Here is a 25938-nt window from a genome sequence, read left to right as displayed (position 1 = left end):
TAAGCAACTTAGTCACAACACGACTGAATCAGAAATGATAATTTATTCCCTCTCTTCTGAGTCTCCTCACGCTCTTATAGTGAACATAAGCCCTGTATAAACAAGAAGGCCCGCTCAGCCAGAGTGTGAGCACCAGCATCATGTCATCAATCACAGATTTCATTATAATTTGCAGAAAGTCAGCAGTGACAGGTTTCTGCCTCCTTCAGCTTGTCCTGTTCTTGTAGGCAGCCAAGTTTTGAGGCCTCTCTGCAGAGGCTGGAGGTTCAACGCCCCTTTAACTGCTGTCTTAGCTCTGCTATGTGAGCAGGGCCGATACGACAGCATCCCCCTGTAAGACAGAGAAGAGCTGCTCAGAGAAAATGCTGCAAAACAGAAGAAGACTGAGTATAAGAGAAAGCAGCTGAGCTCACCTATCAGAGCAGCGCCCTGCTTCACCCACATGTGGCTCAGATCAGGCGTCCATCCTGATGGTTTTCCTGATGTTTGCCACCTTTGAATGAAAAAAGATCCTTTACTGAATCCACACAGATATTTAGCAGATTTTCCTTTTTCTCTTTAAGGAATCAAGTTTTTATGGTAGCTTTATGTTGTATTTACAGAATGTAAACGTTGATGTGAGGCGTTTAGATTTAGTGTGTTAATTTAGCATCAGACCCACCCCCGCTCAGTGTCCCACTCCTCTCCGCTGTTAGGGTACACCACCCAGCTCATGTTTGAGACGTGCAGCGGTCCAGCAGAGTCCAGCAGCGACTCCACCACGTCTGGAGGACAGCAGTTGACTCCCACAGCGAGCAGCTGCGTGGATCTCTCGGCGACCCGCACGGCGTCAGCAAACAGGCTGCCGTCCGATATACGCTTCTCGTCCTGATGGCGAGGCGAGTCATTGTGTGACTAACAACGAACTAATATGGATCTTTCGTCATCGCTGTTCACCGGCAGCGATTACCTTACAGGAGAACGACAGCCAGGCTTTCGAGTTTGGAAACTCCCTCAGCAGCTCCACCACAGCCTCCGCCTCTTTGATGCTCGGGATTGTCTCAAAGGCGATCAGATCAACTCCCGCAGCTGCTAAGCAGTCAATCTGAGGCCCGTGCCAAACTTTAAGCTCCTTCGAATAGATTAAAGACACAAGTGTACACAGCTTAAATGTGTTTTACAATTAAAATGTCATATAGATCTCTGTTGTACTCAAAATGCTTCAATTTTGTTTGTAATTCTGAAAATAGCCATAGTATTAAGGTAAAAAGTGTCATAGTGTCATTAAATATACTGAAGTTATTGTCCCAAAAAAGGAGGTACTTAATGATTTTTCATGAAATGAACCGAAAATATAAACAGAACCAGAACCGGAGATATAAACAACTATTCTGGGTAATCTTCTCAAAGCAGGCATAAAGTCCAGTAGGTGGCTGAGGGGTACCTACTTCAACACTCATCTGCTCTGCGTAAGCGCCAGTGTACTCCGAGCCATCGTGGAGAAAGGCCCCGTACGGCCCCACAGAGCCTGCCACCAGGGGGCGTCTCTTCCCTTTACAGAGAAATAAACAGTGAGATTATATCACAGTTTACAGCAAGAGTCGGCTCAGCTCAGCGTAAGATCTCCTACCTGACTCAAACCTCTTCACCGTCTCTTTGGCCAGATGAACTCCGGACATCAGCAGCTCTCTGGCGCGTTCAGCGCTCACCTCCAGGTGGCTGATGAATCCTGGGATACTTGCCTGGTATGTGGCTGTCGTGATGACATCAGCACCACTGAGGAGGAACCTGTTCACACAAAGTGTATACATTAAGTGCTGATTGATTTGTATTTACCAACATTTTTTGCATGGACACACCTGTAATGAGCATCTCTTATGGCCTGAGGATCAGTGTGCAAAAGCCTGGCGCTCCACAGAGGGTCTCCCTGCATATGTAACACACACACACACACACACGAATTTCAGTCCAGATTCACATTAATAAAAAAAATCTTATATTTGATCTGTAAAGACCAGATAAAAATATTATTCACCTGTTTACGTACTTTATATTTCTCAAGAGGGCAGATTTGGGAAATTCAGTAAAGATAATACAATGAAAAAAAAAATAAAAGCTGTGAAAATCAAGTGGCTCACAGTCACAGACAGGCCGTGAGAACAAGGCCAGAGGATATATTCAGGTCATTTAACCATCTCTCTGAAAATAAATACAAAACCATGCAGGTATTTTCTGCTGCAAAGATACAGAGTACACTCAGATCGCAGATGAGCCTTTGATGCTCAGGTTTGACTGACTCTGTAAAGTTCAGCAAGCTGTGATTCTAAGTAGGGAATATCTGCAGTCTACATCCCAGGTGAAGCATTGTGAGCAACTAACAAGTCCCAAGTTGCACAAGTTTCACCAGCACGTGTAGGAAATGCAGGTGTGGTGACGACTGGAAGTTTCTCGGGTGGACAGAGTTTTTCTAACTTCACAAACAGATGTGCTGTAGACAAAGAAACTTAATGTAAGAAGAAAAAACACTTCTGTTTTGTTTTGTGCGCTTTTGAATCTCTTGGGTTTCAGTGGGTTGGACATCTCAGGGCCACATATGCTCCCATTCAGGTGACGTCTTTTTCAGGAAAGGCCTTGCGTATTTCAGCAGGATGATGGTAAACAGCATACTTCATCAAATCTGAGTCTGAGTGCTGAACTGCAGGCCTGTTGTCCAGACCTTTCATCAAGCAAAGCGTCTGGAGCATCATGAAACCAAAAACACTACAAAGGAGATTCAGGACTGCTGAGCAGCTGGAATCCTGTATCAGACCGAAATGGGATGACATTCCTCTCCTGATAAGTCCAGCAGCTGCTCTCCTCAGTTCCCAGACACATGGCCTTGTCCCACCCTTTTTTTTATAGATATGTTACTGCCATCAACTTCAAAATACAGACATGGATTAAAAATAGACACAAAACATCTCCAGAGAGAAATTAAATTAGTCTAATCAATAGAAAATGGTGACCTGTTGCAGGTTATTTTTATGATTTACCTGCAGTTTGGCTCCATGCGCTTCCAGATCAGTTGCCAGTCCACCATCTAGGATCAATGGCCCTTCATCATTAACCATTTGTGTGAGAAGAGCAGAGGAGCCCATGGAGCAACACTTTATTAAAAGATTTACTGGAGAATTCTTTGAACTGCTTTTCATAAGAAGATCATTCAGTCAAGTTACTAACGCTGACTCCTCTGAAATAACACCACCGGGCAGCTTAATTATTCACACAGAAGAGAGTGAAGTGCAACATCAGATCCTTCACGTTTCATAATGTTGTCCTTCCGGGTAACAGTGAAGGTGCGTTTATGGCCGCTCAAAACTGAACTTCTTCGCAGCATCAGCAGACCGCCACTAGATGTCCTCCTACACAATAAATGCACACTGTATTTCACCAGAATCCGATTCTTGCTCGCTCCTTTACTTTATAAACAACCACTGGAGCAAGACAGCGCAGCTTTTCTTTTGTACTGCTTTATAATTATCACGTATACAGTTTAATTTAAGATATCCATCCAATCATTTATGACTAATATATTACATTTTAAGCTCTGCATAAAAACAAATAACAAAAACTGTGCTGAAAGGTCAGACTTCCCATGAACACGTGAATGCACCTCTGCAGTTACTATAGAAACGAAGTACGGCTAATGTTTGCTAGCTAACGACAGTGTGCTGTCACACAGAGTTTACAGGGATGTTTTAAAAGATGGTGAGTAAAGATTCCCTCATGTCATCAAACCGGGGGGCGTGAGGGCTTCGGTGAAGGTAAAAACTTCCGTTAGAGCCTGAAACAAGTTGCTGTTTGCTACTGTTAGCAGAATAAACACAAGCTAGCCGAGCAGTTCTAAACATCAGTGCTTCAGGCTAACGGGTTAGCCGTTAGCTCCTTTAAAAATATCATTTATGGCGTATACACAGTTTAACTACAGATACTACAGGTAGCTGTGTGGTTAATGTCTAACGGTGAACATCAGCTATGATTAAATTAGCTAAAGGTGTAGCTGAGCAGGTGCTTTTAATGTTGGTATACCTGGCATCAAACATGTTTCTGCTCAAAGAGTTTCTATCCATTCAGCTGGTGCCCATGTTTTCTGTTTATTCTATTGACTAGGCTGAGTGGAGGAGGTGGTCTGAGCTTTTAGTTGTGAGAGACATCCTTATCTCTCACACGGTGCGTTAGACGACTGGTTAATCAATCAATCAAATTATATTTGTGTAGCACCTGTAGGAGGTGGGTGCAGATACTTTAAAGAAAACAAAATGCAATGATACAGAATATGAGAGGAAGAAAATTATGAGCATCTTAAAAATAATTGAAAACATAAAACATTACAAAGTAATGATATTACTGATATTTTAAGAGCTAATCGAAGAAAGGAGGAGGAGGGCAGTCATTTATTATGAAAAAATAACCCACTTTGAATTTTTCGTAATTAATCAGACTAACAGTACCAAAACACTGTTACTGATTTATTTGTCCTTGAAGAAATTGTATTCATTTATCCTACTTTTTACTGCCTCTGTGCCTTTCCAGTGGTGCCATCCCACATTGAAGGAGCACTGCTTTGAATATACAAACTAAGAAAGTAATAGTAGCACTGATGTTTTGCTTGTTCGGGATAAGACCCGGATCATCCCCAGGCTTCATGAAGCAGTGGGGCAAGAGATAGGGAACATTTTCTTTGCAAAACCAATTGGATTAATGATGAGCAGAAGACCAGGAGACACCTTCAGCAAATCATCCTTTAAACATGATAACACTGGCCTGGCGGTGATTAGGACAATCACTGCAGCGAAATAGTCTGTGAAATCACTTCCTGTGTCTTCCTAACTGCTTAACCTTAATAGGAAATGTCATGAGGAAGATAAGGAGTGTGGAAACGCAAACTTGTCCTGAAGATGGAAGACAGAATGCAGAATGCAATATTTGCAAATCTCATGAGCCCATATTTTATTCGCTGTAGAACAACCAAAAAATGATCTTCTCTGTGGTATTTTTGGTTTTGTGATGCTCGAAATGTTTTCGTTTGGCGAAAGGTCTGATCTGCAGGAAGTGACCTGCAAACCAAATCCAGGCTTGTGTTGCTTAGTGGCAACAGTGCTAACCGATCGTTATCAGTGTTTACTGAATTGTTTTTGGTTGACAAGGTGAACTGAATAAAGTCTGCTACTAGTCAGGTGAGCATACTTGATCATATTGAGTCATAACATTTCTGTGCTTATTAATAACAGACGCCTTTGGTTTGTAAAAAGCCAGATTTTGTAAATATTGACCACCTTATCTACTGCATTCGTTTTCTGTTAATAAACACATTTGTGGAAATGGACCAAAATGTAAAAATAAACCTGAACTGTGTGGATTCATGCCTCCTAGTTTACATCTGTGAGGCTTGCGCATTCACCTGAACATTGGCCTGTGGTTTCAGGCAACCTTTTAAAAGCTCAGTATGTTTTATTTGTTGGCACAGAGTCAGGTTTTCCTGGCTCAAACTGGGCCTTTGGGGTTGAAAAAACACACATGATTTGTCCTCATAAGTTAGTTAGTTTCAGTTTTTTGAAATAAATGTTCAATTTTGTGTTATTTTTGATCATTTTATAATGAGAAATGTCTAATATGCTGGAGGTAAGAATCAGTCGATTTTCTTTTGGCTTTTTGGGGGTTGCCAGAAATTCTCCTTTGCAGAAAGAAGCTTAATATCTAAGTTATATTTATATTTATTTGTTTATTTTCAGGAGGACCGGTTTGCCTTTCTTACTGAGTGGTATGACCCCACCTCCGCCCTCCTGCGGCGTTACCAACTGTTTTACTACCCCAGAGATGGCTCAGTAGAAATGGTACGCTTTTGCTCCAGTGCTTACTTTTTGTCTCTCTTTTTTCTGCCTGAAGGTGTGTTTATGAATGTTCTTTTTTTAATCCAGAATATGAATACCTTGTAGTGGCAATTGTAAATAGCTTATTTGTTTTAATTAATTCCATATTGATGAAAATTTCAGATTTTGTCTTTAGCATTTCTGAAAAATATACCTGTTTTACAGTTTGATGTAAAGAACCAGCGGATATTTCTGAGAAGGACCAAATACAATGACATACATCAGGAGGACTTATTTATTGGGAATCGAGTGAACGTGTTCTCACGACAGCTACATCTGATCGATTATGGGGATCAGTACACAGCAAACAAACTCGGCAGTAAAAAAGAAAGGTATGATCATTCATCTAACTTACATTTGGGGGGGTGTCTACCCATGTAGACATGATTGATCTATTTGGAAAGTTATGGCCTTAAAAATAAATCCTTTAACTGTAACCTGCTGACAGACATTAAAAACACCCACGAAGAGATTACAACAAAGCTGTTTGCGCTTGAGTGTTGAAATCTGTGATTTTTATAAATGTTGACAAGCTGTGTAGACACAGAATAAAATGTATATGGAAAGACTAAATCCAGGTGTGCAAACACTGTAAAGACTTACCTATGGAGCTGTATAACAAAGTACTGAATTAAAGGCTTGAATGCTTTTATAAGTGAGAGTTTCCAGTGCTGGGTTATGAATGACTTTGTTGATATTGGGCGGATAAAGATTATCTATTTAAAACGAAATCTACAATGAAGTATAGTATACAGTAAGGGAGGGTGAATGCTCTGAAGTGACTGTAAATCAATAAAGATCAGTAGAGAAGTAACAGGAGCACTACAAAGATACGGGACACTGTGAAGATGGACATCGATAAGTGGAGAAAATATGGCTCAATAGTGACATCACCAGCAACTGGATAGTTGAAAGATGATCAATGCTGAAGAGGAGGAAGAAGAAAACTGGTCGGGGAGGACACCAAGAGACCTGCAGGAACATTAAACAAGCTGCAAGAATTTCTGACAGAAACTTCCTGTGCACCACAGGTGACAACATTAACTGTGTTTTTCATATGTCTGAAGCTGTGTTTTGGTCTGATGAGAACAAGGTTGAACTTTATGGCCATAATTCCACAAACTACGCTGCCCATGACCACAGAATACCATCCCCATGGTGAAGTACAGTGGGGGCGGCATAATGCTTTAGGGGTTCTATAGGTGGAACTGGAGCCTCGGTCAAGGTGACCAATTTTAAATACCAGTCAGTTAGCTAGTCAAGTCAGTTAGCACACAACCCTCAGATGTCCGCTAGAAAGCTGAAGAGTTTCAGCTATCAGCACAACAACCCCTCTGAAGGTCGGATTAAACGTTTGGAATGACCCAGAGCCCAGATCCGAATCCAGCTGGAGGTTTGTGGGAGGATCTGAAGAGGGCTGTGCAGAGAAGGCGCCCTCACAATTTGACAGATTTGGAGCTCCTTTGTGAGGAAAAGTGGGCCAATAGTGGAGGTCTAAATGTGCTGCAATGACACGAACTTAAAAGGCTGAATGCTGTAATTTAGTGAGGATTTTTAAATATCTGTTAGTTTGAGGGTGTGGATGTTTATTCTACCAGTTTATTGTAAGTTTTCACTTTTTCCCCCGTCAAAAGATTTATTTATTTTTTATTTGACAGGCTAAAGGTCACATCAAAGGTGGAAAAATTCAAATTATTTATCTTGAATATCACACAAACCTGGTACTATAACTGTATAGACTTTTTGTATTCACTGTACCTACATTATTTTGTTTGTGTCCTGAGTGTCCTAATGTGCAGCCTTCTGTTGGCTGTGATATCTGCTGTCCAATCGCATCTCTTATTTTCCCTCTCCTCTCCCTGTGTCTCCAGAACGCTTGCTTTGATAAAGCCAGACGTAGTCACCAAGATCGGAGATATCCTTGAGCTGATCTACTCCTCCAACCTGATAGTGACCAAAGCCAAGATGACAAAGCTCACGTGGTAAAGTCACAGCCTCTCTGCCAAACATCCAAAAATAATAATACTAATAATCTCACTGTGGGAAAGTATCAAACAAGCTGTGGGAGAGGAAAACACGGGCTGTTTGGTGCCAGTGTCCTTGTATAAACAGACGGATGGCTCTCCGTTCTCACACACATTAGGAACATATGGCGAGCCAAGAGGCAAACAAGGTCTGATTTTTATTAAACACTAGCAATTTTATCAGGTGGATGACCTCACAACATTAGCCCAGTCTCACCCTGATCTGATCTTTCTGTGTTTAATTTGAAAGTACAGTTTGAAGTATAATGCTTGTTAAGTTGAGTGAACTTTGAGTTCAGGGGTTATACAACAAAGACATTGAACATATCTGGGATTTCTGTGATGGCTCAACAAGACCTAAAAGCCCAGTCCAGGATAACAGTCATATCACAACGGTGGTATCAACTTTCTCTTTATGTTCAAGTCTCTGAGAATGCTCACATAAAATAAGTGGTCTTTGACTCATCTGTTCACTCTTCTGCATAAAATTAACTTTTTTTTATTGATTATTTTGTATTTGTGTAAGTTAAATACCTGGGGTTTATGTACAGCATTTTGTCTATGCATTTGTCTGTAACCTGCTGTTTCTGCATCTAAACATCCTTCTGCTTTAAATTTGTGGAGTCAGATCATCAAATCCAAGGATATCCCCTTTTTATGACATGTCTCAAAAACACAAAAACACAGATCCAAGAGTGGAAAAACCGTGTGAGCATTTACAGCAGTCTGCAGCCCTGTGAGCCCTTTTGTCTCAAAGAGATTACTGTGCACACCCTAACCTCATTATTAGAAACTTTGACCATGTTTAACATGAACATCCTCCACTTAATCCACTGTAGGCTCAAGGTTTGAATTTACTGCCGCCTTTGGCATTGCCTGTAATAAAATTCAGAAGTTTTACATTTAATTTTGCTTCCCAGAAGTAGCAGAACTTATAACTGGGTCAATTATTTGCATATTTTAAGCAAAATGTACTGTAAAAAAAACCCTCTTCTGAGTAGTAAACGCTCAGAATATTTTTCTGTAATTGGTACCAGTTTATTAATCATAACTCTTATCACCTACACATTTGAAATTGTGGAATTTCTATGTCTAGCCTTGGTGGAATCATGGTGGGGGGGCAGGGGAGAGTGCCTATCATTTACTTCCCAAAATCCAAGGACATGAAATTAATGTTGATGTTAAAATGTCACTTTATTTAAATGGTATGATTGTAGAATGAGTTTATTACCGCAGATAAAAAGCTGGGAGATAAGAAGACTGATGACCTCTATGAATGTCTCTGTCAGTAAACAGCGTCATTTTTCTGCTCATTTACTCATTGTTTTATGGGTTTCTTGCGTTGCAGGAGCCAGGCAGCTGACTTTTACACTGAACATCAAGGCAAGCCGTTCTTTAAGTGAGTGCCCCGGTGAATGATGCCTCAAATTTCAGTAGAAAAGATATCTGATAGCAAAAAAATATTATTCAAAGTAATCCTAACAGTAAATGTAAACAAACACGTTGCTCCATTTCGCAGTAACCTAGTGCAGTTTATGTCCTCGGGCCCGGTGGTTGCCATGGAGCTGATGGGTGATGAGGCCATGTCTATCTGGAGGGGGCTCTTGGGAACTTCAGACCCTGCTGTGGCGCGGAGGGAGGCGCCACAGAGCGTCCGTGCCCAATTTGGAACAGATGGCATCAAAAATGTCGGGCATGGCTCCGACTCACCCGCTGCAGCAGCGAGAGTGAGGATGTTACTCTGTGACCTCCAGACTTTATTCATCCTCACATGTGCCCTGGTAGCCCAGACGTGATCAAAGTGTTTTTATTCTTGTTAGGAAACTGAATTTTTCTTCCCTTCCACGATTGGGCACGGTCCCTCTAACACAGCCGCCTTTACGGACTGCACATGCTGCATCATCAAACCCCACGCCATATCTGAAGGTAAGGAGAACACAATTACTAACAGTAGCTGCACCTGAAGGTGAACCAAATCACACACCACAGCAAAATTTCAGCAAACTGAATTGGATACAAGCAGTTCATCAGCTCAGAAAAAGTGCACAAATTCATCAGCTCAGAAAAAGTGCTGAAACATGTTAAAATCCATGAATTTGGTTAGATATGGCAGACTTCTTCAGAATAGACTTAAACTTAAAAAAAGTTTAAGTCTTTTTTTGCTGGGGGCATTTTTTCAGCCTTTATTTGAAGGGGCAATAGAGAAAGCCCAAGTTGAGATAGCACACTGGAAACAGTCCGGGGGGACTGAACCCGTGTTCATGCTGCCTTTCAGCATATGACTTACAATGTTTTTATTTTATAAAATAAAATACAGGCCTGCAAGACTGAAAGAAGGTAACAATACAAATTGCAAACAAACCCATAAGTTGACTCTTTTTCTGTTTTGTTACTGTATGTAGAGCATAGATCTTTATTTTATTTTTTTATTTTCAGGATAAAATGACTCTTGAGATTAAAAATGTCTTTTGCAAGCATGTCCTGGCTAAGACAAACAGCAGAACAATCAGCATTGACTAGTTACACAGCAAAAATACCAAAAATAATTAGACCAGTGTACATGAGCTAAAGCCTAAAATAGAAAAACAACCAATGTTTAGAACATTTAACACCACTGAAACCTGAAATATCAGCGTAAGTACTAATATTCAGGCAGCCTGATTGCCTCCAGATCTTAGAGTTAACTTAGTTAATTTACTTAAATTAATCTAATAGTCAGACTATAGTCAATCAATAATAGTCAGACTATTATAAAGAAAAACCTGGCTAACATCTGCTATTAATAAAATAACACATTTTGCTTTAATCTTTTATCCAGGGTTTCCCTCACATAGGGCTCAGGTATAATGTGTGACATTTATTTATTTATTTTATTTTATCATTTGAGAATTTACTGTTGGGCAATCCTTGTTCAGCTCTTCCTGTTTCCCTACCAGTAGGTTGAGGTAGAACAAGTCATCCACTAACTGGAAGGTTGCTAGCTTAATCCCTGTATCTGGTTCAGGTGCCAGTTTGCCGGGTTCACTCAGGCTGCAGAACAGAACAAAAACTTCTGTCACAAACTCCAGTTAAACATGGTGGAGTTGGAGTCAGTGAAGACAGACTTGACATTTTCTCTGTCATTTATTGTCACCATGTTCTGTTTATATAAAGTGTGAAGTATTTAGGAAAGCGTGTGTGCCCCTTTCATGCGCCTCCTACCCAACTTACAGCTTTGTTGGGTTTTTTTTTGTTTTTTTGAGGGTTTGTTTAGTTTGTGCTCTGGCTCCTCCTCATACCTTACCTCCAATCGCTCTTACAAAAAAGACAAAGAGGTCTGAAGCTTTTGGTTCTGGGAAATCTTTTAAAAGGTTTCTCTCTGAGGGAGTGCCTTTTTAGCTAGTTTGACGTGATGTTGACACATGTAGCTTTTGCAGTGGTTTTCTTTCTTATTGTATTTAATTGTAGGGTCACCTGCACTGGTGTTCCCTTTTGGTTCCCCCAACACAAGGAACTGACTCCTGTGACATTAACCTTCTCACTAATAGTCAGGACCTTTCATGTGTCATAATTCCCTCTGCCTTACAGCTGCGCAGACAGACTGTTGATTCTCTTTTGAAGGATTTTTATAAATACTAACAATGAAGTTGTTATTTTTTGAGAAGTTGAAATAATATATAGTTGTCACAAAGTCCCACAGCAGTCCTGAGTTTTCAACCTCGATGAACACAGTTTAGAAACCACTGATCTAAATAATCAGTTTTACCATAAATACTTGCACAAGAGTACTGTTGGTTGACACTCATTCCATGCATGACTGTTATTGTGCTTGTGTCACAAGGAGGCACTGCGTGGTTACCACATTTGGATTTGGATTTTTCCAAATCCCTGCCCTGATCCCTTTTCACAGTGCATGCCTCTGGAGCTCTGACCTGTGAAATCTGAAATTCTCTGGATAAGAGCTGAAGTATGCATACACAGACTTGTTGATTGAGGAGAGACCTGGGCTCGTTGTCCTGGAGCGCTGTGCATTAGAGTAAACAAGCTCACTGGGGTCCCTCATGAATTAATTCAATTTATTCCTCATTTAGCCTCAAGTGTTTGTCCTCAGTGGTCATTTGTTTAGTATCAGATTGGACCAGGCTCCCTGTTATTGCTGTAAATGCAAGTAACCAATAATGGCATTCCTTTCAGCCTTAGTTATAACAAAGTCTTTCTAGAAACAAGTCCTGCCACTAGACAGCCGTGTTGACAGTTATTTCAGGCTAAACTGAGCACCTTCCTAAAAGAAAAATTCCACCCAAATCTGATTAAACAAAACGTAAAATGTTTGAGCTGGGTTAAAAATCCATTTCCATTACAGGTTATATTTTTAAAAAAATTTCTGGAACAGCAAAAATAATACCATTAACCAAGGATATTGTTAGTTCAGGCACCGCACAGCTTTCCCACAATCTGAGCAGATCAGCTGATCTCAGTGCCAGTCCACATCAGCTGATACCTTTCTATAAATCTAACTGGCTAACGTTGTGTGTGGCGTGTTATTTAAGGTGCTTTAATTTGTACTCAGTAAGTACTGCAACTGCAAACTGCTTTGCAACCCACCTCCGCCCCAGCTGTCATTGATGATCTGTTCTGTGTTGCTGCTTTCTCTAGAAGTCCCAGAACAAAGTCTTAGTTATATTTTCCCCAAGTAGTAGTAAAGTAAGTATACCTTATCTTACTTACACTTACTGTTGTGGACCAGACTGAAACTGCGTTCTGTTAAGGCACAGGTTAACCACCTGTGGCATGGGGCTGTTTGACCAGCTCATGGCCTTTCCAGTGATGGCATTTCTAAACTTCACAGTTAGGCTTCCACCTGTAAAGTCTTGCAAACACATCTTTCCTGCTGTCAGTACTTTTTACATTAAATGGAAAAACAGAAAAAGATGCATGGAGACTGTAAAATTGATTTCAAGTGCAGATAAGATGTTAAACCCAGCAAGATGGTTTAAAACAGCAAGGATGAGTTGAGGAACAAGAAGACTGAGACAGACTGAACCTGGGTGCAACAAGTACATTTTTCTCGAGTTAAGAAAATTGGATTCCTGTTTTTTTCCACAGGTCAGTAAAACTCTGATGTTGTGGCCTAGAGGGTTGGTGAGAGGAACGTAGTGTTTCTGGTTAAGAGATGTTTTATTCCACAGTGCAGACCATTCTCCTTGGGGGACATTTTTAAAACGCACACACGTGAGTGTGTGTTTGTATGTGTGTTTGTACGCCAACACCCTGCTGAATTGCATGCTGCTCTCTTGTGAGACTTCCTGCCACACCTAAAGGGAATGGTGCCATTGTTAACGTTACACCTGTGGTCTCCCTGCTGTGACTTGTTCAAATGTTGTGAAAGATGCGTAAGAGAGAACGCGTGAAATGGAAAAAAAGATAAACTTTCATAACTTGCACTCAGGCTTTCTTTGGTTTCTTTAGGGTTTCGTTGAGCAACTGTTAATCTCACAATCTGCTGCTGCAGTAAATGACCTCAGATGTGAAGTATGTGTGAATGAAGACTTGTGGCTTATGATGGAGCTGCTCATTTAGTGCTGACTGTACACATTGATGCTGTTGTAATTAAGTCCACTTTAATTATTTTAAAAAGCTCTCCCCTGTGTTATACTCTTATTTATTTATTGTTTGGGTAAAAAAAAGAAGGGTTAGGGTTAACCCTGGTACCTCTGCTCTGTTATTTCGGCTGTTTTCACTCTGTTTAGCTTTCAAGAACTTTTTGTTTTATGTTGTTACAGTACAGACTGTTTATCTTTATTTAAGGAGGATCTTGCACAATCTCACAAAGTCCAGCCACAAATTTCTCTGTGCTCATTGTGGTTTGGTGGCTTAGCAGGTATTTGCTGACATAATGCTGGGAAAGCTGTGCTGTAGGCACAATAACTTTTTTTTCGCTCATTTGTTTTCTGATATTTAAAGGGGCAGTCGCCTCAAAATCAGGTCTGCATTTGTTGAAGTCAAATCATTTTTTGTAGCAACAGATATTGAACAGTTATGTAGAGCTGAGTAAGATAGTCATAAAGCAGTGAAATGCATTTAAAAGAATGGGGGAAAACTGCTGGACACGTACACTGTATCTAAATATGTGTATCAGTATATTTATTGATATATTGATATACGATCTGTACAGTGCTTTCCAACTTTATTAGATCATCTGTCATAAAAAAGGAAAACATACAAATTTTAGGAATGTGTTCGAAACTTCTCCGGTTACCTCATTATTTATACCCAAATATTAGCTGGGACACTGGAAGTGTTTGAGAAGTCAGATATTAATCAAGTATGACAGTGAACCCTGAAAAGTTAGTTTTCTGTTCAGGATTGGCATAAATAACTGTAATTTGGCTAGGGCTGTCAACATTAACACGTCATCACAATTAACATGATTAAAATTTTTAATGCAACTAACCCATCTAATCCCTGAAATGTCTCTGTCAATGCATTTCAGGCAGTTTGTCCAAAGTTTGTCAGTTCTACACTCCAGATGGGTTAATTGTGTTAAAAAAATTTTAATCGTGATGACATTAACATTGACAGCCCTAAATTTGGCATCTTAATCAAAAAATAATAATGCTTCTTACTGCTTTTTTTCTTCTTTCTTGTTAGTCAGTAAATTTGAAAATATGTGGATAATAGCAATAATTATGCGCTCAGGTGCTCTACCAGAGGCCTGAACAGAAATGAGAGAGAGAGAGAATTATTAAAATGTTTTTGTTTATATGTTTTGTTTGTGTCTTCCTGTTAAATGTAACTTTAGTCAACTTCAGCTTATATAGTTTTGGTTTTTAAGTGTCTTCAGTACCTTTCCTTTGCAATTTCATTCATTCGTTTTGATCATCTGACAGTTTACTTTTTTATTTTTCAGATTTCCAACTAACAATGAGATATGAAACTAGTTCAGGATCAGAAATGGGTTATAAAATAAAGAATAATAGTAAGTAATTTTGAACACCAAAGTTTAGTGTTGTTAGTTCAGCTTCCTTTTATTTCTTGAGATGAAAAAAATCTAATTCAAAAAAATGTAAAACTCCAAAATACATTTTAATAGAAAATCACAAAGACATTTATCCTATAGCATCATCCGTAAGGATAATTGCATTTGGCCTGTAAGTGCATATTGTCCTGTAAATTATTTGTGTTAAATTTCAAAAATGCAACTTTTAAAGTTATATGTCCCCTCCCCCCTCCTTTTTTTTTTTTTATTAACGCTTAGAATAATTAAGAATTTTATTAAACTGAATTTAGAAAATTGTTCATCCGTCCATGTTGCTGCTGCAGCTGAGACCAAACTGAGATCATCAGTGCCCAAACAGCCCCGATCCCTCGGGGATCACTTAAAAGGCTAATTGACGTGACAGCTACATTTGAAGGAAGGACTCAGCCAATCACATCAGTGATGAAGGAAGTGGTGACTCAGACATGACTGGAACAGAGAAGCTACTGTTGCCAGGCACCCAGAATATGATCTCCTAGCAACAGCACCAGCTGCTGAGAGCGTGTGCCGATCCTGAACCGGCTGCTGCCTGGGGAGGGCACAGAGGACGCGGGAGCTGCTTCCTTCCCTCACAACTGGACTGAAGGAGACTCATCGATGCCAAAAGTGCAAGTCATGAATCCACACGGTGGCGTTTAGAGTTAATGGAAAGTCCGGTCTGACGAGCACACAGACGACATTTTATCAGGAAGTCAGACTGAGATTATGGGACTGGCGCCCTCATTCAGTTATGTGTCTGCATCAGTCTGACCTTCACTGTCACTGCAGCTCTGCCAGATTTTACAGTAATAGATGGCTGCAATGAGACGTGCACCTTTTTCTAAATAGTAGGCTGTCAGGAAGAAAATCATTTTTCCACTAACGGGATGCTCATAACACAATCTCGATGCAAAGGAAAAACTGAGGTCACTGCAAAATAAACACTCGTGTATGGACAGAAGCTTTATGATGGCTTCACTGCTCGTTTACTAATAATAACTCTTAACTTCAGAATATTAATCAGGTAATCATGACTGCTGCTGCAGAGGCTGTTTGTTTTGGATCTCACTCCAGGTTTTATTGCCCCACTATAGACTTCACTTATCAGCCTGGGTAAACTTGACAGAAAGATTATTGAAGATTGCAGATATGAACTGTTCTGATATATCCACAGGTCTGGCTGGGAAGATCCTGAACTCCATATCCGCTGGTGGATTTGAGATCTCAGCTCTTCAGATGGTAAATCTTCTTCCACTGGTCCTCATGCAAATTAGTGGTAATGGTAGATGTTCATATGAAATATACCAGAGTTTAAAGTAATAAGGCCTGTGCACACATACTTTGTCAATAAAGATGGGGATAGAAAGCATTCTTAAAGGAAGCTAAAACTGCTTGTTTCAGACAATCTGAACTGTGAATCATGCAGAGCTATTCTAGAAGAGCGTAAGTCGTAAAAATATGGACCTGGAAATGAAAATAACAGGTCCCTGATAAGTGGAAAAAGAATTCCAGGAAACAAGATTTTCTGCTAAAATCCTTGATCTGAATTTGCAATCAAATAGATGGGATGTTAAACACAAGCAGAGAGGAGACATTCTTACCAAGCGTCTGCACTGAGCAAAATTATACAGGTGTTTTCCCAGGAGTACTTGGGTACGGCATCATACACAGAGTCAGAAAGTAACAGAAGATAAGCACAGAGCATCCTAACTGAGTGAAGTCTGTCCATTTGATTAAAGCTAAATTTTTCTTGTCTGTATCCTTTTATTTTTCATCTGTCATTTCCTGGAGTGTTATCTCCATTTGTAATTTCCTACTTGTTTTTCATGTCTAATAATTTTTCCTCGCAGTTCAACATGGACCGGGTGAACGCCGAAGAGTTCTATGAAGTCTACAACGGCATCGTCACAGAGTATCCTGTGAGTATAAACACTGCCTTGTTGTGCCCTCACAGGAAGCCCTAGAATCACTGCCCTGCCCCTTGCTACTTTTGATGACACCAACACAAATTCTGTGCGATAAGGAAGTCATAAGGTCCTCAGAGAGTAACAAGGCGTGTCAGATTCCCAGCCAGCAGCCCATATTTGAAGCTCAGTTTTTGATTGTTGCTATAATGAGTATGTAAACTGATCTAAGTTAACAAAAAAAACCAAAAAACACACATTTTATGATAATCATCATTAATAAACAAACTGAATGTTGAACTTGAGTAAATATTTATTTTTACTGAATGTATATTAGTAATGCATACAGATGATTAGTAATCTTAGTTGTTTACATCATTAGTTTGTGTAAAATGAACTGATAGGAGCTGATAGGAGACATTATGTAATAATGGCGCCAATAGCGTCAGATACTGCTGTTAAGTCAGAGATACGTCTTTAGTGTCAGCCTTGTGATGCATGTGTGGCAGCAAAAATGAAACGATTCTCATGGTCCATATCAAACGTGCACTCACGGGAGTGTTTTTGGACACCTGATAATATTCACCCACAGCAGCAAGCACAAGGAGGATGAGTGCGACCAATATCTGGAATCAAATTATAGAAACATATTTTCTAAACTTAGCAGGAAGTCTTATGTTTATAAATATAATATAATAATATAAGTACACAGTGTCACTCCAAAACAATAGCACTAGGTGGGTTTTAACTCCGCTTGGTTCCCGCAGAACATGGTGACCGAGCTGTGCTCTGGACCCTGCATGGCCCTGGAGATTCATGGCACAGACGCACCAAAGACCTTCAGGGAGTTCTGTGGCCCTGCTGATCCGGTGAGTGTTTCCTGTTTAAATTCTGCAGGAGCAGCCTGTTCAACAAGTGAAATGTCAAAATGTTCATCAATATTCTCTGCAAACGATTATCCATCCATCAGCCTGTCTTTAAAAGGGAGTTTTCCAAATGTCCTCTTCACAAAAAAATGAAGTGATTATACAACATGTAACACACACATGCACCTAGCTTTAAGTAATCCAGCAGCCCAGCGATAAATCCTCCTTTTATGAAAGGTCTTAAGTTGTTCAGCATTAAACGGTAAGTATCTCGTCTTAAGAGATAACATTTCTCTGCTGTGGCTTTACTTTTTATTGTCCTGAGTAGATCCAGTTTAGACAATTATATTCGCGCTCCTCCCCCCTTCTTTGTGGAGCATTACATACCCGTTTGCTTGGCTAAATCTTCTGCACCTTCTTCTTATTCACCTTCTTTGGGAAACATCTGCTGAGAAGTAATTAAAGCTGGCAGACGGACAGCAGTGAAGGAGAACCCTGATATTTCTAATTTAGACTGAGCTCACTATTTGGTTCGATGCTGCTTACAGGAAAAATAATACATAGCTCAGGTTTTTTTAAAGCTTTTGTCTGTTGTCAGACTAGACAGATAAAAAAATATTTGAGTGTGTGTGTGTGTGTGTGCGTGTGCGTGTGTGTGTGTGTGAAGCCCGAGCTGCGTGACTGTGCTGGTGTGTGATGTGAAATCTGATGATCTGACGCTCTGCTCGGTTGCCATAACAGTGACAGACTCCACACCTGCACCCGCTACAGGTGCAGCAGCTGCTGACAACTCAGCTGTGATTCTTCTTAAAATATCAAACACTCAACTTGTTTTTCACTTGTAATCAGCTCTGCTGAAGATTTAAGGCTAAAGTTAATTAGCTAATGCGTTCCAGGGCACATGACTCTACGCCGCTGCTCGTTGATGTCGAAATAAAGATGTGTTTTCCACTGCTCAGTTTATAACACATTATTCTAAATAGAATACAGGTCTAGCGTACAGGTGTCTGTCCAGATTTGGTACTTTTTGATTTTTTTCCCCCAGCATTTTTGAACCCTCATAACTTGAAAAGCACAGGAGGATGACCACATGAAATTTTCAGGCTGAAAAAACACGTTTAAGTTCTGTTACCAAAATTCAGTCTGTCACCAGGTGTATTTATGAAATGATGAGGATTCTACATTTTCAGCCCATTACTCATTAAAATGTTCATAGGGTGAAAGAAAACTTTCCATTGATCCGGTTAAAATATTCAACTTATTGAAGAATCAGTTGGCTACTACAAACCTTTTCAGATTTGTCTGATTTATATGGAATAACCCAACAGAAGAAGAAATGTGTTTAGATTAATGGGGAAATTATTTCATTGACCCTAACAAAGATTAATAGTTATTGTAGTTAACAAAAAACTAAAAGCAAGAATGAAAACAAAACAAACACAAAATGTACAAACTAACGAAAATACAATAAAAATCCACATTAAAAACGAAACATTTCCAAACTGAAATGAGTAAATGCAATCTAAGATCTAACTTAGTTGAAAAGTAACTATAAAGCTAATAAATATAATGCATAACTTTTGCAGCTGTGGTTCCGATTAGTCTGAGGAGACTGTTCACTGAGCTGCTGTCATTTCTTTTTAGCCCTCTTGCCCCATACAGGACTCTAACCGCTTTGATTGCTTCAGAGTTTTCTGACTAACTGGGAGGTCAAACAGTTTAATCACCACATGGCCTCACTCTCACCTCGTTATAATCTGACAAATCACCTAAACATCAGCACTCCTGCTCTTCAGAAGAGTTCACCTCTGTGTTCCATCAGATTAGTCACATAAGGGCAGAGGTCTCTGAGAAGAAAGTCAGGGCTGGATGATTAGCTGGATTTTAATTTCAGTTACAATTTTGGCTTCTGCAGCTTCAGAAGAACAAGAAAACACATCAAAGGATTTGACTTTTGCCATTTTTGTGTTGTGATATAAATCAAGTGCACCCTTTTTGTTTCCAGATCAGCTTAAGCCAAGATGGCCTTCTGGTCAAGAAGACCCATCTAAAAGATGTAAAATTTTCTACTGTAGGTTTGAGCACAGGTTTAAGGCGTCAGCAGGTCTGCTGTATGAGCGGATGGCCTTGAATGGATTTAATTCAATTTTAAAATAAATTTCAAATTTCACTGGAAGACAGTGAAAGAAAGCAGGAACGGGGCTGATCACCCACTGACTTTTGTTATGCATCAACTGAACAAAGAACTGAAACATGCACTGACAAGTGAGTTAAAGTGATCTAGACGGGATGAAAATGAAAGCGTGTATTAACGGTTACAAATTACTGGCTGACAGAAACGGGAAAAGGCTGGATAATATTAGAGATGTGAGATTTAAGTTTCACGTGCAGATGATTTCAGTAGCACTGGGTGGGGTACTTTATGAGGACAATAACCCGAAACTCTTATTACACTTTACACACAACCATCATCAGATATGGGACGTGCTCTCATTCTGTTATGCAACTGATGCTCACGTGCATAGGTCATGCTTAATCTGATTACCAAGTACTTTATTACTTCCTTAATTATACAAAAACACTGTCCATGCCTCCTTATAGTTTAAAACTGGATAAATGGTTGAGTGCCCAACATTACAGGCTAACATTAGAACCAGCTCCGCAAGCACAACCCCACAATCTATCCCAGGAACCGCTGCCCGCTCTGCTCGTTTTCTGTGGACAGGCACATGTAGCTAAATCCAGCCAGTCCAGTCGGTACAGAGTTTGACCACATCATCAATGCGCACAAAAATATATGAGCAGCTCAGTCAAAAGTACAACAGTAGATTGGAAATGGTTTGCATTTCACTCATAATGTTGGAAGCAGAAAGTCAGTTTTTTTACGTTTTAATAACCATGTTGTAGTTTCTAAGACCTTTATGTCACCTCATACAAATTAAAACTCAAAAATTTATTGATGCTTGATTTCTTTTTTCTTGAATCTGTCCAAAGTTTCAACACTCCAGTTTTTTAAAAAAATTGAATTTTCTGGCAAATATTTACAGTTCGGTTTAGTTAAATAATGAAGATTAAATATTGACAAAAATCATGGTTTTTACCCCCGTAGACGTCGTTATTCTTCAAACAGCGGGCACAGTAGGGAATGTTTTCTTATCAAACGTAGTGTGTGCGTACGTGTGCGTGCATGTGTGCGTAAAGACACTCCCGACGTCACCATCAGGCTGACAGATTAGACTGCACAAACACTGTCACCCCCACAAGTCTATTCATAGTTAAGGGTCAGTTGTTTGTGGTAAGAATAGACTATTGATTTAATTCTGTTTGACTAATCTATACACAGCACAGATTCAATGACCTCGAACCCACTTCATCATGCCAGAGTGGATGCTAGATCAATTTAATCCCAGTGTTTCCATACAGGAGGGAGCAGAAACGATTCGAATATACAGCCAAGTGCATTAACTAGGCATAAAGAGCGCTGGTATATTCACACCTCCACCCTTCAGCTTCCCTGCGCTGCACTCACTCAGTCATAAGATTGCACCGTGTCTTGTGATGTGTCCTCTTATCAGAGTGGACAGACACAACGGTCGTCTATACAGCTTTACTTTCTTAGATTATACGCTCCTCGCCCTTCAACAAGCAGCATGGATGGCCACTGTGTTCCAACTAAAGATATTACTGTAAGAGATGCTCCGACAGGCCCAAACTTCCCGTTATACAAGGCTATCAAACCAGCCCTGCATTGTAATGGTGAAAAATATGCTTTTCCTATTGATTTTTGAGGCGTAATGGTTTAGTGGAAAAAAGTATCGGCTTCTCTGTAGAGGTCTCCGTGCTAAATTTAGTCCAGTTTAGAGCACCCAAAACCCTAACGATGGAAACTGTAACCAGACACGTTCGTTGTTCCTTTTAAAGTTGGCCTACTGAGACGTCCGTGCCCATATTTCATTTTGGCAGCAGCTTCAGGATCTGCTTCTCTTTTATCTGTTCCATGGAATGAAAATAAAAGAGGAAAAAGATAAACAAGAAATCGTTTCCAGCTAAAGAGCTGCAAGGATAGAGGTCGAAGACAGGATACACTGCTTAGTTTTTCCTTTTTTAAAGAAATAACACAGCAGCCAATCATCTGTTCCCTCATCTCTGTGGTTTAATTTCAAACCTGCAATGTTTTATTCAGTTTCATTTTTTTTTGTAGAGCCTTTTTATTGTAACTTCAGATTTTTACAGTGTTTTCGTTTGTACATTCTCTCACTGAACTGTTTTATTTCCCTTTTATTTTTTTTCTGTCTGTGTAATTTCTGCCTTATTGAAATTTATTTTTTCTTACATTTTTTAGAGGCTGTGTTTAATGTTTTGTCTAATTAAAAAATATATATTTTCTAAAACTTCAATAATGGTGATAGAAAACTCTCAATCTAAGCACTTCACTTTTTGTAGTATTCGTGACTTTAGGCTCAAAGAGTGCAGTACAGTGGGTGTACTCAAGTATCAGTTCAATGTCTTGCTCTTCTCAGCAGGGTGGGACAGTCAGCAGGGCGTTAAGGATCAGGCATATCTGGGTGTTCATGTGACCACTAGGTCCCTCTGCCCCAGTCTTTGCTGGCCACCAGAGTTAGCAGTTGTTATGTGAGCATCAGTCTGGTACACTATGGGACTCATTAAAATCAAATTAAACGCTGACAGCAGGCCACTCATGGGTAGATAATGCAATTACAGAGAGCAGTGTTTTGCAAAGAATTCTTTTATTGCTAAGTAAATCTTCCCCTGACTTCCCCTTTGCCATCGCTGGCTTTAGTCTCATGTGGCACGGGACACAAACTGCAGATCTGCACAGGATGTTATACTGTGTTTCCCACCAGCAGCACGCACACTCAGCAAACAGCCATATTAGGAGACCTGTTGATGTTCCTGCTGTCTTCCAGAGATGAGGAGAATCTCCACAAAAATTTCCAGTTGTATAATTCATTTGAACCATAAACGCAGTTGCAAGAACTTAAGAAGTTAATGTTAGGCTGTAAATAAGCTGTACCGCAAGTGCGCGACTTTAATGCACCGTTAACCGCTTGTATTTAGCATGATGATGCTGAATGTTGAAGGTGTTTTTACTGTTGTATTTTATGATTCACCATAACCACAGGCCTTATTCCAGGGATCCACAACCCTCACTCCAGGATGAGGGAAGTCTGCTTACTTGTTAGCATGCTAACATGTGCTTGATCAGAAACTGGTAGATTGTAAAATTGGAGTTGAATGCTGGACATCCATGGGTGTTTTCTGAGCTTTATCAATTCTTAATCAATTGACTTTGTTTCAAGAAGGCCGAGGTGAAAGAAATTCATCATGCTTCTGGTAGTCTTTTGCTGGCCAAGCCTAAAAATACTTATAAAACAACTTTTTGTTAGCAACAGTTCCATTTTTGATGCAATGGGTGTTAGTTGGTGGTTAGTTTTTAAGCTGTAAGTGTAATTGTTATGGCAGCCTGGTGGAAAGCCGCCATTACTGACGTCCTAATCAAATGTCTAACCTTAAAAGGGAGCTTTAAAAAAAAAAAAACTCAGTTGACACAAAGTTCCCAGCTGATCTTTAGCTATGAGTCCTTGAGCCTGTAGTCTTTATTTTCCTTTGTAGTCTTTCACGTGTTGTGTAGTGCGATTGTTCGAACAGCAGATAGGTTTCCAACTGGTTTTTTCGAAAGACAATGCATCTCTTTGAGAGGAAGCCTTGGGTGATTTGTGACCTTCAAACTGGTTCCTGTCTTTTGTCTGCAGGCTCATAATCCACCGAAGGATAAACAAGTCAGAAATGTTTCCCTGCTGCCGAACACAAAGACCACACAACCCTTGCTGTGTTAACACCATCATATTTTTTGCTTTTCCCAGCATATCAAATATTACTTCACGTTGCGTAAGATTTGCTTTAGATTAAACAGGCATTTTGGTAAATGAACTATTCATCAGACACCCCTCTCCTGATGGCAGACATTGTTGGGAGGGTTTCATTTCCTGGAAACTCAAGAGGATGAGACAGGCCAGCTCTGACCTTAGGAGTGTCAGAAATAGACTGAAGATAAATGTGCTGCATGGAAGAAGGTGGCTACTGTTCTATAGCGGTCAGACAAAAGTGTTGAATAAAAAGACTTTATTTGTAGCCTGTAAGAAATTAAAATGAAAAAAATTTGTTATACTTAACTATAAATAAAGGAAAGGGGAGTGGTTTTAGTCTGAAAGTCAAATTTGTAAAACACTGTCACAAAATGCTTTCTATATAAATACAAAAAACCCCAATGCAAACAAAAAGCTTCAAATTAAAGATTAAAAACTCAAAATTTAAACTTCAAGGATGGTTTCATATCAATTTTTAAAATGTAGATGGTAAGTTAAAAATGTAATAGATATGAGGTATAAGAATATTTAGTCTTCATATAATCAAGCCAGTTCGTAACAGCAAACGCTCGGTCACAGTTAAAGCACTGCTAGCTGTCTGCTGTCTGGACTTTCTACTAATCGAGTGTCTGGTTTACTTTTTTTTGCCCTTTTAGTATATTATTGAAAATCTAAACCATTTCTTAAACAGTTGCCCACAGCTAGAAAGTCAAGTCTTAACTGAGCAGACAGGGAGGTTAAGGCTCCAAATGTGATTGTAAAACTACAAGTCAACAAGTTATCCATCATGGAAATGAAATTTAGGAAAAAATAAATTTAAAAAAAAAAAATAATAATAATAATTGGAAAAGGTTTAAACAGCCATTCGTTGTACAGTACTCAGGATTTAGTGTGTTACATATTCAGGGAGGGTTTATTTATTTATTTAATGAAGGTTAGTTTGCGTTGCCAGTTGGTCTCTGCAAAAGATGAGCAAAGAGTGAAGTCATTTTTGAAAAGCTGTGGTGAAAATGTGCTTGAGAACCGAGGCCCCCACCCCTAAGTCAGTGGAAAGTTTGCTGAGTGTCTGTTTTGTCACTTCCTCCACAGGATCACATGTTCAGCCGCTGAGTAATCACTCTGCCGGTACAGGATGTTGACTTTCACAACTGTCCACAGACTTTGACACCAGGATAGAGATGGCGTCACAGCGCCGAATTCACTTAATTTAATGTTGAAGTGCAACGCTAATGAACACGTGATAATCCAGATGTTTCCATCCGACAGGAAATTGCACGGCACCTTCGTCCAACCACGCTGCGCGCCCTGTACGGCAAAGACAAAGTGAAAAACGCCGTCCACTGCACAGACCTCCCCGAAGACAGTGTTTTGGAGGTGGGTGGCGCATGCGCATGTTGTGCACTCCATACACTGAAACGACACCCATAATGTGTTAGCTGTACAGCTCCTCTCATTCTTTTCAGATAGACACGATGAAGAAACCCTGAGCCCCTGCATAAATAAGTACCTCACATTTAGCGAGAACAAAACCTTCCTGGACTCTAAGGCCATGTCCAGTCTCATGATTGCGCCCTGTGGGCCGGGGCAGCCTCAGATCACACTGGTTTTAGAAAAGCAAGAATGGCAGAGGAATTTGAAACAAAACCATTGTTTTGCAGGGAGTGGGCCTGACCCATCGTGCGTCATTGTTCAGGAAAACTCCTGATCTGTAGTCTGGACAAACGCCTCCTTGTTGAACATTAGCCTATGACTGACTGAGCTGCCATTTTCCCCTGACTGGAACAGTAGCAAAGAAAGGGCTTGTGCAGAGACATTTGAGGTGTCAGACAGTGTTAATTCATCAGCTGTTACTATAAATGTCCCTTAAATTCCTTTTCCAGGTGCAGTATTTCTTCAAGATTTTGGATGGATGAAAACCACGTTGAGCTACACAGTCAAACACTTCCAGTTTTCTCATTTTTCTGTTTATTGTTCCAGCCTTATGCAGATTAAATAAAGTAACAAGAGCAGACTCCTGACAAGTGTTTTGATCTTCAACACTGAATAAAGTATTTTTTTAACACCAACTAAAACGTATTACACGGGATACTGCATTGCCTCTGATGTTCTTGAACTTTTTGACCAGCGACTTTGGTATTAGATTCATACGTTACACTTTTGGAAAAAAAAAAAAAAAAAAAAAAAAAAAATTGTACAACTGCATAAATATAAAATTCGTCCACCATGAAATGGCTAAAACATTCAATACCAAGTAGCATCACGTCACGTGATGTCTCCAGCAAACCAATTTTAGAGAACTGAGTCGCCACTGTTTCTGTGGAGGTGACTGTCTTCTAGGCTGGACCCACAAAGCGCTACACTAAGAATCAGA

The 25938-nt window shown here is 39.9% G+C and overlaps 2 protein-coding genes across 3 annotated transcripts; one reads left to right on the top strand and one right to left on the bottom strand.

The window, feature by feature from the left end:
• Positions 1-200: 200 nt before the first annotated feature.
• zgc:172121 (uncharacterized protein LOC337599 homolog) lies at positions 201-3468 on the bottom strand. Its single transcript, XM_005919713.2, has 8 exons — positions 3012-3468; positions 1839-1906; positions 1610-1767; positions 1428-1531; positions 950-1111; positions 662-867; positions 414-493; positions 201-331 (listed from the first exon to the last, which is right to left on the bottom strand). The coding sequence occupies exons 1-8, from the start codon at positions 3168-3170 to the stop codon at positions 267-269; spliced, it is 1002 nt and encodes a 333-aa protein (XP_005919775.1). The 5' UTR covers positions 3171-3468; the 3' UTR covers positions 201-266.
• Positions 3469-3575: 107 nt separating this feature from the next.
• nme7 (NME/NM23 family member 7) lies at positions 3576-25791 on the top strand. 2 transcript variants are annotated; one of them, XM_005919712.3, is made up of 12 exons: positions 3576-3726; positions 5751-5852; positions 6054-6220; positions 7760-7870; positions 9261-9311; positions 9432-9639; positions 9733-9838; positions 16084-16148; positions 16760-16828; positions 17581-17682; positions 24834-24941; positions 25448-25791. In XM_005919712.3, the coding sequence occupies exons 1-12, from the start codon at positions 3724-3726 to the stop codon at positions 25478-25480; spliced, it is 1125 nt and encodes a 374-aa protein (XP_005919774.1). In that variant the 5' UTR covers positions 3576-3723; the 3' UTR covers positions 25481-25791. The 2 variants fall into 2 exon arrangements, with proteins under 2 accessions (XP_005919774.1, XP_042072538.1); XM_042216604.1 differs by having other exon boundaries at positions 24834-25791.
• Positions 25792-25938: the final 147 nt, after the last annotated feature.

The sequence above is a fragment of the Haplochromis burtoni genome, unplaced genomic scaffold (assembly GCF_018398535.1).
Source record: "Haplochromis burtoni strain Fernald_Lab_line unplaced genomic scaffold, NCSU_Asbu1 Contig_13, whole genome shotgun sequence".
Lineage (NCBI taxonomy): Eukaryota > Metazoa > Chordata > Actinopteri > Cichliformes > Cichlidae > Haplochromis > Haplochromis burtoni.
Note: the sequence above shows the minus strand (reverse complement) of the source record. Positions and strands in the feature narration are given on the sequence as shown.